A 14,321-nucleotide genomic window follows, 5' to 3' on the forward strand; every position below is an offset into this window, starting at 1 on the left:
AGTTCATCTTGAACATTTGAGCTCTTTGACTAACCATTACCACATTCAGGGGTTTAGTGCCAGATGTCCATATGACAAGAGCAACAGTACACTACTGTTTCATTTATTAGCAATGAGACATAAGCTAGTTAAAGTGAAAATTGATAACTCAATTAAATGCTGTTAAAAAGAAGAGAATCCTGTCTACTTAAGTCTAGTTTACAGTGGATACTTTTTACTTCACAAAATTTGATATAACATACACATACAAACATAAGTCTATGAAACTTAGGTCTTCACCTCTGTTGTTTCCAGGTTGTGTCTTGTTTCTGATGATCTCAGCGTAGACTTGAGCCAGGAGCTGGAGCAGCCTCTGAACAGCGTGTAGACACTCGCTCCACTCACACATGTCTCACGGGAATGGGACCAACAAATACTTCAATAAATACTTAAGGAGGACAAGGCAGGGCAAGGATTAGTACACATTGTAAAAACAAGTACAAATATTGTGTTTATTATTTGGGAGATAACTCAATAACTCAACGTTATAATAAGAATAATAACAATATTCTAAAAAATAAGGCTTTTTTAAATCAAGATTTTCACACTTTATATTGAGTTAATATGAATTTGTTTTGAATGTAATTTAAGTTATTTGATTACATACTGGTGGATCATGACCATATGTCAACATATTATGTCACTGTCATGTAGATTACAATGTATAATGTATGTTCAACAAAAAAGTGTTATCATTTGGGTTTTTATCCTTTTTTTCTGTGTTGAATGAGATGGAAATAGAGGAACTTTGGAGTGGATTTTCTGTTTTTCTATTTTAAAACGTGTCCAACGTTCGACCCAATTGTTATTTTGCCATAATGCTTTCTACATTAGTCACTATTTGTAATTAAAGATTTTCACTTCAGTTTCCGTTTTGGGGAAGCCCGTCCGAAGGTTTTCCTGCGCCGTCTGCAGCCCAGATGTAACCACAGGAGCCCACATTCTTCCCTCTGTGTGAGCCACAAGACTAAAACAGGCCTGACTTCTACTTCAACAATAAATGCTCTGCAAAAAATACCCAAGAGTCAACATGTATTCCAATGCTGACCTCTAGTGGATGGTGTCAGTATTTTTGGCTCTGTCTCGCAATAATACCCATTTTGTTGATGTAGAAAAGAGGAGGAGAAAGCTCAATGTACTATGCGATTGTGCAAAAGTGAAATGACACAATTGGTTTTCCAGAATATGCTAATCATTTGGACATATTTGTACCCTTCTGCCTGTATTTCCCGACAGAACTCCCAGGACTTTCTATCTTGCAACAGTCCAGTCCAGAGAAAATATCTTGAAATAAAGCTGTGCCAGAATCCCAGTGAACCTGAAGGCAGCACACTTGGGGGACTCCCCTGACAGTCAGATATATGAGGTGCTGCAAAGACTTTGAAAGGTCGGCTTTTGACTCGTTCACAAAGTTTAGGTTGAACCAGCCAACGAGATCAAATACAGACGACGATCCAGGTGTAAACAGGCCGTTTTAGAATGATGAACTTATGCTTGTCTCTTTTCAGACTTGTTTTCCCCTAGCCCAAGAACTTCCCAATACACAGCAAAACATTGAACTTATCGATAGAGTCAAGCCGGTAACGTCAGGCTAAATTCCAGGTCAGATCTGTGGAGAGGCAAGCCCGCTGGCAGTAAACAGCATCATCATTTTTTGAACATTCCAGACAAAGTAGTGCAAGCTCTGCACCTGAAAAGTAACATTTGTGCACCTGTAAATGATTAACATAGACCAGACTATTGTCTCATTTACTTCTTATTTCATGGATATGAATGAAATAAGTGCATTTATGCGAGATTCTTTACTCTTGATTGCCTTCATATCAAATTCATAAGCTTGGACCGAGACCTTTTTGTGGATTTAAGAACTTGGAATCACTGCAGTGTTCTTGAGTCTGACCCTGGTCTCTTGGTGCATTTTCATATTTATTTCGTATTACACTCCATTTTACTCAAAGGACGAGTTTACGTCAAAAGTCATTCCAGGGAGCATTTCAAAAACAAGGGATTGGGCTAAAATAAACATAGAATGTCAATCATGTATTCACCCGACGACCACAACAGGTCACAAAGTCTGTGTGACACAATGAGAACGTGGAACTCAGCTCTGCCATTGGAATGATGTATCCAAATGAAATAAAAGTCTCTTTTTGAGCTTCAATCATTTATTGATTCGTCTTTCTTTTCCAAAGCTGTAACTGCAATGAAAAATGCGGATACGCTTTACTCTCCCCAGACACTTCCTCCAGCAAGGTCTAAAAATGCATTCATATTGAAAAGAAAAGAGAACCTTTATTTGTCCTACAATGGAGAAATGTCAGCATGACAACGTGAATGATCAGCATGTGAAAAGATATGTGCATTTTTTAAAAAAGTAACTATTATAAACAGATTTAAATCCAACACGGACTGTTATGTACAATTACTTGCTCTGATTAAATAGCAGGTAAATTGACTTGTGTGATAAATAAATCCATCAAACTATTATCTATGTCTACATTAAATATCAAAAGCATCCAAACTAAATTGGTATTACAATGCGTGATTGTGATTGACACTGATACTAATGATAATAATACATTTTTGAACCAAACATATTTTTTCCTAAGGTCGTTTTAAACAGTCTTATGAAGATTTGTGTTGCATGGATTTTTTGTTTCCAAATTTTGGCTGGTGACTTGAGTGCTTTTTGTCATTGGACTTGGTCACATAATGTATGGTTAAAACACCTTCTACACCACTCCGGTGATACAGAAGATGTTTTGACAAAGAATGTGCTATTGAATATACATTGCTCCTGCTCAGGGTCGCATGGGCAGTGCATTGGTGTGGGTTGTCCTCTGTCTTACCCCCGCCTCCTGTCTTCCCTCTCTCTCCTCTTTATTCTCTCCATGTGTCACATACAGCTCAATACACCCAGCTCTCCTCTCACACACTTGCCCTGCTCCTGCTGGATCTCTGCCCAGGGACCTCTCTGGAAACAAGCTCAAAACCAGGCTCTGATCCAGGGCTTCACCTGCGGCTTCACCTTCTGATCTAGAAGTGGATGTTCTGGAGCCTCTGTGGGACTTTTTATGGAAAGCCTCACATGTTTAGCTTAAGGCTGCTGTATTTGGACTACTTAATTTACTCTGAGATTAGCAGAGACTGTGCATGAAGGCCTGAGTTTAAGAGGATTTCACACCTGGAGTTCATAATGGACCTCACTCACTTTTGGACACTGGGGACGATGCTAGTGTTGATTCACCAGCATCAAGGTAACTAAGCATTTTCTTTTTCACATTTACATTTTGAACAGAAGCTCAATGTGTTTTTTCAGTGTATTTGTTTTCTAATGAGAGGTATTGTTTCCAAATGCTTGGTCAAGAGTCAGAAATTAGTCATTTTTAATGCAGTCTGTATTATTGAAATATAAACAAAATAAAACTATACAAATATAACATTACTTTAAAGATATATTTTTGTGTTTTTCTTTTTTTAGGCTATTAAACAACATTTTACTTTCTTCAGAAATTATCATACACACTATATAAACTATTTCTTTTCCGAGTTCTTTGTTCAATTATCCCTGTAGAGGCTGTTTATTAACCCCTGGCCAAATGGAATTAATTTCAAAAACTCTAATTCAGATTAATAACACTTTAAAAGAAAATGTTCAAGTGTTAAAGCATCACTGAATTTGAATGTGTGAATCAGGCATCAAGACATTTTGAGAAGCTTTTTCAGTTTTTTTGTTGTTTGTTAAAAATGTATTGTTGATGGACAGGACCGGTTCCCGCTGAACCTGGGTGGGCTATAAGTCAATACACGGCCTTATATGCCCACATTTTTTGCACAGAAAGTAAACGTGTAACTATACTTGCCTTTGTTACGTGTTTTATTTTTCTGTCTTACAGCACAAAAATAAGAGAACAAGAGCAGAACCACCGGAATTAAACAATTATTTTATTTAATGCGTTTATTGCTTTGTTGTATTGGACATCATTGTGTGGGGGTTCTACTCATTTACACTGTGGACTTTGATTGATATTAAATTGTGCATTGTAAATTTAGTCTTACCCTTTTTGTTAGGCCAGTCATCACAGATACGGAATGAAAACTCCAATTATTAAGTGCATATCTGCAGATAAGATAAAGGGATATTAATATATTATTTGTTAACTTTTATATAGGTTTAATTGTTTTAAATACAGCCTGTGACAGATGATGCTTTAAGACGAAGGCGACATTCCAGGCATTGTCAAGTATAATGTTGTTGTAAAATGATTTTCTGGTGTAAAAGGTCTTTATGGTCTATAAGTATCCTCAGCTGTGTACAATGGGCAGGGCACCGTCACAATGGGGAGGGCACCGTCACAATGGGCAGGGCACCGTCACAATGGGCAGGGCACCGTCACAATGGGCAGGGCACCGTCACAATGGGGAGGGCACCGTCACAATGGGCAGGGCACCGTCACAATGGGCAGGGCACCGTCACAATGGGCAGGGCACCGTCACAATGGGCAGGGCACCGTCACAATGGGCAGGGCACCGTCACAATGGGCAGGGCACCGTCACAATGGGCAGTGCACCGTCACCTGCCACACTGAGTCTCTGAGCATCAGAGGAACAGTTAAGATGAGGTGCCTTTGTTTTAAGTCACAGTTTTGTCACTTTTGTATTCAGCTCAAGCCTCGATTCACAGTCCTGCACTGACAAGCCCAGTGCTCTGGACCTGTGAGCGCGCACTCTGTGTTTGGCATGAGAACTCCCTGGGTGTTATTATGCTCCCAAATGAGTCCTTTCCACCGCACCATGAACAGCTCCTCCAAAAACTTCACTTCACACCCTCCCCTGAATGACTGATTGACTTTAGTATTATTATTTAGCTTCTGTGCATGAATAATCTGGACAGCCACTCTACTAATGTAACAAATCTAAATGGGAAAGAGAAGGTAATTTGGTTTTGACTGATGAAGAATGGGAATATATATATATATATATATATATATATATATATATATATATATATATATATATATATATATATATCTTATATATAAAGTGTCAAAGTAGGATGATGTAAATAGTGTTTATTTTACCATTGTTATTAGTATTATTTTGTCTTACGCTAGGTGTTTTTATTTTATTTTATCTTTATTTTCCCCCTCCATTCCTTATTAAGAAATGAGAGGTTTTGTCTATAAGAGTTTTGTTTATAAGAGTTCTTCTATTAAGAGTGTTTTTAAACTTCCTATAAGTTATCTGTCCTTTTCCTCTGTATCTACCTGCGTTGCAACCATGAAATTTCCCCATGTGTGGACAATAAAGGAATATCTCATCTTATCTTATCTTATGTATGGATGTATGGATGTATGGATGTATTTTTGTTACATGATTAAAATGAATTAAAATAGTACAACATGAGATACCAGTAATTAAGACATCCTCCTGTTACTGCGGTTTCTGTCCTCTTCCTCCTGTCATCTATAGACATGCAGGTAAACTTAGGAATCTACAGGAAATCTCCCATATTAGAGAACGACTCAACTTTTGTTTTTTCAAGTCTCATTTCAAAATATTAAGGGTGCCAAAAATAGTGTCAATCTAGCTCCCAGGCTTGTTTTTATATCGTGTTTGAAGTGGAGTTTGTCTTTCCCTTTCCCACATAAATCGACAGTAACAATAATACAATAAAACTCCAGACAGTCCAGTACAGTAGTCTTCAAAGCAGCTCCCTGTAGCCGCTGGCCACCGGATCAACGGCTCAGCTAACTGGCTAATGCACTGGAATCTACCGCCTCCAGCTTTATATGCTACAGTTTGTCATTAATCCTCTTTTGTTTTCATGGAAATGTTTGAACACTGATGGATAGTAAGGATCTGGAGGTAATAATGCGAGCTGCTAACATGGAAACAACGCCCAAGATGAGGTGCGCCCCAGACATCCTTTTTTATGATATACTGAAATACACATGGATATTAAAACATATGCTTTGTAACTACTTTGAAAAACTTGCATTCTTACTGTGAGCGGAGTCTCCTCTCTCTCTAACTTAGTAGCACTACCTGCTTGTCTCCATAGAGATAGATAAGTTACATAAAGCACCTTTTTATGGACTGGGGAAAGTTTTTAGGAATGTGTAAAAAGCAAGCAATTCACTTTTGTGTCATTTCTTGTTATATTATACTATATCAAAGTATCTGAGGGCAGATACTGTGGTAGAGTGGTCTGAGCATTTTCATTCCAACCAATTTGGACATTTGCTTCTTTTTGTATTGGCCAAATCTCCCATCGTTATCCACAAGAGGGCCATAAAAGAGCAAACGTTTGTGTGCGTTTTAGTGGATGGTCTTTGCGGATAAAAGGCAAGTTCATCCACGAAAGAAAGGACCCACAGAATATGCACAATATCATGATTTTCCTCTAATGTCCACATTTCATTGGTATTTCTTGGTTTCAGAGGACATCACACCATTATAGGTGAATAATATTTACAGATCTGGGGCAACTAAAAAGAATATTATTAAAATGCAGAATTTAGTTTTAACAGAGCACAGGTCTGTGGTCGATGATCAGGGTTCTTATAAGAATACCATCCATCTTCTTTCGCTTTATCCGGGGCCTGGTCGCGGGGGCAGTAGTCTAAGCATGGACTCCCAGACTTGCCCCTCCCAAGACACTTCCTCCAACTCCTCCGGGGGGATCCCAAGGCGTTCCCAGGCCAGCCGAGCGTGTCCTGGGTCTTCGCCGGGGTCTCTGTTTCAGGACATGCCTGAAACACCTCCCCAGGGAGGCCCCCAGGAGGCATCCGGAACAGATGCCCGAGCCACCTCAGCTGGCTCCTCTCGGCATGGAGGAGCAGTGGCTCTACTCCGAGCTCCCCCCGTGTGCCCGAGCTCCTCACCTTATCTCTAAGGGAGCGTCCAGCCAATGCGAACACAGCTCCTGCTCCGGTCATACAGGGACCGGACAGCCCTGAGCAAAGGGCCCCGGACCCCGTACTCCCAGAGCACCCCCCAAAAGACACCCCGAGGGACACGGTCGAAAGCCTTCTCCAGATCCACAAAGCACATGTGGACTGGTTGGGCAAACTCCCATGAACCCTCGAGCACCCGATGGAGGGTATAGAGCTGGTCCAGTGTTCCACGACTGGGACGAAAACCACTCTGCTCCTCCTGAATCCGAGGTCCCCCTTCTTGAACAGAGGGACCACCACCCCGGTCTGCTAGTCCAGAGGCACTGTTCCCGATCGCCACGCGATGTTGCAGAGACGTGTCAGTCACGATAGTCCTACAACATCCAGATGCTTTAGGTACTCAGGGCGGATCTCATCCACCCCCGGAGCCCTGCCACCGAGGAGTTTGCGAACAACCTCAGTGACTTCAGCTTGGGTGATGGATGAGCCAGCCTCCGAGTCCCCGGTCTCTGCTTCCTCTTTGAAAGACGTGACGGTGGAAATACCAGGAATAACTTAATAGGGAAAGCTACCCCTCCACCAAAATATGTTCAAACCCTCAGAGCGATTCCCTCTGACAAAACAAGACTGCAATGGTCTTTTTTGCAAGGGTCAATTTCACTGACCCTTCAAATGAACTAATCCTCAACACTGCTCATGTCTTTTAACACCTGCACACAGCTTATGTGTTATCGTCATCACGTATTCGCACTGTCGACTTTTACGCACACGAGGAAATGCTGAAAAAATATTGTGGCCATTGCCATGACATACCGATGTATCAATGCCTGTTATTAATACATTTTGTTTTTTCATCAAAGGAGTAAAGTCAATGCATGATTTATAGGTCCCATAACATGCAAAATCGACTTTTCAGAGCTTTTAACCTTCTTACATTGCTATTTGTGCTTCTTATATGTACCCAGAGTGTTTTTTTGATTGATTCCCGCAGTTTTTAGCTATATTACAGACTCCTTTCCTCGAATCTCCAAACTGACGGGCGGTGGGTGCAAGACCGCGTCATACCCACAGGCACGCTTCACCATCCCCCCTCACCCTCCCCCTCCCCTTATGTTATGGGTGTAGCACAACCCTTATTATTATCAATTATACACTTAGGATAGACTACGAAACGTGAAAAAAAGCATGTTATGGCACCTTTAAATGTTTGTGCGCTATCCATGTAATCATGGTGCCTGACCAGCCATTCCCAACACGTTTTGGCAGACTACTTAACTAAACTGTGTGTGGGTCTGGGGCTCGACCGCTGAGGTTCAATTTCTAGGGCGGAGTTTAGAGCAGAGACTTTCTACTGAGAGTGTTTTTCAAACTTCCTATAAGTTATCTGTTCTTTTCCTCTGTTCTTTTCCTCTGTTCTTTTCCTCTGTTCTTTTCCTCTGTATCTACCTGTGTTGCAACAATGAAATTTCCCCATGTGTGGACAATAAAAGATTATCTTATCTTATCTTAGCTTATCTTATCTTAGAACCAATCACATAAACCCAGAAGGGACACAAAAACGTGACACGCTTAACCGGATATTACGTAGCCCATGTCAACAAGGCGTGTTCCTCGTTATCCGTCCCCGAACGCAGAAAACTTCTCCTGAATCGCGATGACGCCCTTCGTATAACCGCATCTAACGCAGTCATCACGGCGAGTAGAGCAGACTTTTCTGATTGTTCAAACCGAAGCGAGAGCAGAAGTAAACACTCGGTCATGAGCCGGTCCGCCATCTTGAATGTTTTGGAACTGGGGGTGAAAAAAGTGTAACGCGTTAAAACCTCCGCCTGGGATTGGATAGGGTAAATTGAGGATCGACAACTTCAATGGCTCTGACTCAGATTCCAGACCCTTCGGCATTCGAAGAGAATGTGGGCGGGGCTGGCGGGTCAGGCAAGTAATCATGCACAGTATAACAATCCTCCATAGCACTTATGATCCTGGATGAGTTTCAAACATATCAATCTATCATTTATTGCAGACAACAACAGCCTTGTGTTTTGACAAGTACAACATTGTCTGCATGTTGGCCCAACTTTGCCATGTCCCTTTCTGAACTTGATAATAAAACCATAGATAACTAAAAAATCTGCAATGGCTGAAGCCATTGCTGGAGTGTCTGCGTCTCTCTCTCTCTCTCTCACTCTCTCTCTCTCTCTCTCACTCTCTCTCCCTCACTCCCTCTCTCACCCTCCCCCCCTCTCTCTCTCCCTCTCTCTCTCTCCCTCTCTCTCTCTCCCTCTCTCTCTCCCTCTCTCTCCCTCCCTCTCTCCCTCCCTCTCTCTCTCTCTCTCTCTCTCACGCTCTCCCTCACCCTCCCCCCTCTCTCTCTCTCTCTCTCTCTCCCTCTCTCCCTCCCTCCCTCTCTCTCTCTCTCCCTCTCTCCCTCCCTCCCTCTCTCTCCCTCTCCCTCTCTCCCTCACCCTCCCCCCCTCTCTCTCTCTCTCTCTCTCCCTCTCTCCCTCCCTCCCTCTCTCTCCCTCTCTCTCTCTCCCTCACCCTCCCCCCTCTCTCTCTCTCTCTTGACTGGCTCTGTCACAAAAGCCTAAAGAATAAATTCTAAAGAATAAAGTGTAAAGAATTCCGCAGACACTCAATTCCCAAATTCATTTAAATGGGGAAAACTAATACTTTTGAAAATTCGACAATTCTGCAAAAAGTACAAGTTGTTCAAATGTCAAAAGTAATAGCACACGTACTACTGTGAAAGCGATCGTAATGAGGTATAACATGTTGAAATCGGTTGAAGCGTTAAGGAGTTGAAAATATAATAATAAAAAATATGTGAAATACAAGAACATAGTGTCTGCGTGACATCACTTGTGACATGCCAACATACATTATATTGAGAAGAACGCAGCTGCAAAACATTACATTACAAAAACACACATTACATTACAAAACATACATTCATGACGTAATGTTAGTTCAACAACATGTATTTGGAATTGTCTCCTACAGTCTGCTTGTCCAGTAATGTTTGTTTAAAGGGAAATATCCAAGCATCTGTCTCCGGGTGCTCTTTTTGTTTTTCCACATGTAATGAGGACATGTTATTCCTCATCATTAGTTTACTCAAGTTATATTTGGATTCATGTATGTTTGAGTAATCCTGCTTTCATGTCATGTCGCCACTTTTCAAAAATACTAACATGTAAATGACAATCTGCTGCTTGTTACAGTGAAATGTCTCAGTCGGGGCTTTACAGTTCTGCAGTTTTCAACAGGAAGTCAATTAACCTGAAACTATTACTTTGCTGTTTTAAATAAATATTGCAGTTTAAAATGAATACAAATTAAAATTATGTTCTAATTCAATACCAAGTACCTGAAATATAGCATAAAATGTATTTTTTAAGGGAATTCCTGACTCTAAATAGCTTCATAGCAGTGAAGGATACAGCAAATAATTAAGTAAAAGTACTCCATAAAAAATCTACCTAAGTAAAAGTTTAGTAGTACCAGTTTTGAATTGTACCATTAGGGTAAAACATTTTGGTGCTAAATGCTGTTTTTGGTCAAGTCAGCAGGAATTCCGATCAATTTCTTAAAATATGGTTCTTTAAATTGCTACTTTTGTACTTTGTTACTTTCCACCATTGATACTTACTAACACATAAATACATAATAACCTCTCCACAGACATGGCATTGATCCCATTCAATTACATTTCAACCCAAAAAGCTGTCCGTTGAATTGTATTTGGGTTTGTTCAGGTTCGCAGCGGTCCAAATGGATTACCTATGATCTTCTTTTGATAGCTGTCAGATATTGGAACCCTGTGGAGCCGCTCAGACCGGCTCATAACAAACGCAGATTACAGGGAGCGGGCCCAGGTCCAGGTCGTGTCCAGTCTGTGTTTGTGGAGCCAGCGTCCAGACCAAGAAGCAGCACCAGAGGCATTTGCATAAATATCTGGTGCACGAAGGAGCCAAGTGAAAAAAAGAAGGGGTTTTAGGGAGAATATCAACCATAAGATACAAGCAATAAGAGAGCAGAGGAGCAGAGTGAGAAAAGCGTCTGTGCTCGTGCAAGAAGGTCCTGGTTGATTTTGCGGTTGCATGGAACTGTTATGGTGTCGGCAAGTACTCCCACATGAACCCGTCCTTATTGTGGCAGTAGTTCTCGTTTGGTCCTATAAAGGTACATTTTGGCTGGTTCTCTTTGGGATCAGGATGGTCTGAGACTGACCATAGTGGCCTGTTAAAGGCTTACAGTCTTTCATTTATCTCTAACAGCTCTAAGGTCTCCAACTAATCCTGACCATGAACTCAAGATCACATTGTCTCCAGTTCCCCAGACACACAGGTTGCAGACTGGATCAGAGACAAAATACAAAGCATGTTCAATCATCCAGACCATTTATAAATTATGTCTATTCATTTCCAGTAGTAATGAGTAAGACTGCATTAAAGTAGTGTGAATTGGGAGTCTTGTCCTTATGCGAATGGTGATTGAATGTGTGAAAAGCTGGTAATGGCTTCCACGTCTTACTCAGTCTGCCCTTGGGCAACTGTGGCTGTTGTGGCCTCACTTGTACTCGCTAGTATGCGGAGGAATCAGGTGCTAGTGTAAAGCAGCTTTGGGATTGTCGTGTAGTTTCATGTTTTTGCAGTCTTTTTTGTAAATGTCCCTTCTGAGTAAAATGATGCTAATGATGAGGAAGGTAAACATCTGCTTCAGTAGAGGCTCAAACAGGAAGCTCGCGTCTCAAATGGAAAATGTTTGTTAGCTTGTCTTTTGCCTTTAGCAAGGAAACAATTAACCTGATGTCACAGTCTGCAACATGGAAGTCTGGCTCGAATCCCAAAATAACTTAGACCTGAATCACACAAACAATATTTATTTGACTGAGAAAAGAAAATGATGTGTTATGTTTCTGGACAAAAACATTGTTGATTCTTCTCATTCTATTGAAGCTAAAGCACTTCTTCCAACATGATACAATGCAAATATTAACTTCCTTCTGAAACCTGATAGAGACTTCAAGATCTATGCTAAACTTGGATTGTAAGGTTAAACAATTGTACTGAACCCTAACTGGTTCTCTCTTTTCAATACAAGAAGATTGCTAAACATTACATGTTATAAGTTTGCCGCATAAACAGCAAACTTAAATAAAGTTTAATTATTATTATTTTTTTCATTATTATTAGCGGCATATACACCATATCTAAAAAAAAAAAAAAAAAAGATATTATCAAAATCCGTTGTGATCATAGGACATAAAAATGTATTTCAAAAAGTTTGTTCTTAGCTGACAGGCCTGTCTCACCATCTCAAAGCTCACAGTGTAGTCCCTCCCATGCTGAACAGGCCATGGGTGTATCTAAGCAGCACTTGAAGTGTAAAACCACATAATCAAAGAGTCTGCACTTCTGTTTCATGTTGAAACTCTGTTTAATACCCTTATCAACCTTCAAGTTGCACTTCAGACATGTTTCTGATGCGTGCTCCTGTTTTTAAGTGGCTCTTTATTTTACCTATATTATTTAATATCATATGCACTTTTGGTCTGTTCTTTGTGCTGCTGCCTCTTGACCAGCTTGACAAGTACTTCTCAATCCAATCTACCTGGATAAATAAAGGTTAAATAAATTGCAAAAAGCAATGCTAGTTAGTGCTACAATTGGGATTTTTCCATTTGGGAATTTTCTTTCTTAGCTAGTCAATAAAATGTAGAAGTAATCCTAGGTGTACGTACAAATTTAAAAACAATAAATTGCCAAATGTGTTTTTCTTGCCATTTAAATTCCCCCTATTCAGGAAATGAATCAAATCAAACATTTAAAATCAAACCAAAGATTGCACTTAACATAACATAAGGACAACCAATCCCATTGGGTGAAACATTTCTATTCAGTAATCAATAACTTTTGAACAGAATAAGATATATGAGAGTGGACAATCTTGTTATCTGAGACTTTCACCTTTTTTCTTGTGTTGAAATGGAATTTGGAATGCATACTTTAATAGTTTTCAAAGTAGCAGCTCCAGCCTGTGGAAATAGTGTTAATCAAAGTAGTTTATTTTGTATTTACTGTAATTTCAGGAGTAGATAAAGTTACTTCAGTTTTGCAAATTAAAAGTTTCTCCTCTTGTCAGTAGTTAAACCCATATTAATAATAATGATAATTTATTGTGGTTTTGCTGGTCCAAAGAAAATAGTGTCATGCTAGTGGTTGGTCTCTATTTGAATTTAATCAAGTCAAAGGCCTGTTTTGTTAGTTTTAACAAGAAATCTATTCATGATTAATGAGGCAATTACTGCAAACTGTTTCACAAACCACTAATGACATGTTGTTACAGCCAGGTTTATGTTTATTGTTCCATTCAATTTAAGATCCCATTATTTTATGTAATGTAGTGGACACTTGGCGATGTTAAAACTGTTTCAAAACTAAATCTAAGTTTAATGACATTTTAAACGTGCTTTTGTATTGTGTTACTGCTCAGAGGTCGGTCTGCAGAATGTCACTACAGCTCCTGGACTTAGACAGTCAATGTTCAAAAACAATGCATATTGTCTTATATATTGAAACAATGTATATTGTCTTATATATTGAAACAATGCATATTGTCTTATATATTGAATAGGGCTGGGCAAGTTAACACGTTATTATTGCGTTAACTCATCACTTATTTAACGCGATCAATTATTTTAACGCGCATTAACGCAGGTCGGATTCCCCTGGTCCGCACCAGTTCTAAAGCCTCGTACAAACCGCTGCGGCAAATCGCGGCCGACGCAGAAGTTGAGCGCGCGTACATTAGAAAGACAAACGCACCGGACGCGCGTCCGTAGAATACACTCAGGAGCAGACGTGCGTCCGAGTCGTCCTGCGCATGCTCAGTGGAGGAGTTGGCTATAGAGGCAACCCGCCGGGGCCCGCGTGAGCAGGTCCCGACGGGCACTGTAGGAGGGGAGATGCGCGAGAAGGGCCCGGCGCGCGTCTTTATCAGCTGAAAACGTGAATAATCTGGTGCTTTAGCAACTGGCTTAGTGCAGAGGAGTAAAAAAAACACCCAGTTTTAGGAATCTACAAACTTTTCTGGTTCTTTTCGATGCCCAGGCAGTGGCAATAAGCTTTAGTTTTGTGTTTGATGACCTTGTTTAATTTAAAATGTACGCAATGTATTTATTTGTATTTAACTGGTTAAGTGTTTGTTTGCACAACTAATGTTATCAAATCAAATCAAATCAATTTATTTTTGTAAGGCCCAAAATCACAACAACAGTTGCCTCTGAGGGCCACAGGGAGAAATGAATCAACAATGTCTGTGGTGGCGATGGAGTCAGACAATGTCTGTGGTGGCGATGAAGTCAGACAATGTCTGTGG

The 14,321-nt window shown here is 40.4% G+C and overlaps 1 protein-coding gene across 1 annotated transcript in view; it reads left to right on the plus strand.

Annotated features, from left to right (window-relative positions):
* The first annotated feature begins 2,942 nt into the window (after positions 1-2,942).
* LOC140364967 (endothelin-2) overlaps positions 2,943-14,321 on the plus strand; it is a 32,054-nt gene continuing 20,675 nt past the window's right edge. Inside the window, exon 1 of the mRNA XM_072451343.1 lies at positions 2,943-3,296. Coding sequence (XP_072307444.1) covers positions 3,236-3,296 — 61 coding nt within the window. The 5' untranslated portion in view covers positions 2,943-3,235. The remainder of the gene's footprint in view (positions 3,297-14,321) is intronic.

This window comes from Eucyclogobius newberryi, unplaced genomic scaffold, assembly GCF_026437365.1.
Source record: "Eucyclogobius newberryi isolate DKJ021-1_F unplaced genomic scaffold, fEucNew1.0.hap1 SCAF_1, whole genome shotgun sequence".
Lineage (NCBI taxonomy): Eukaryota > Metazoa > Chordata > Actinopteri > Gobiiformes > Gobiidae > Eucyclogobius > Eucyclogobius newberryi.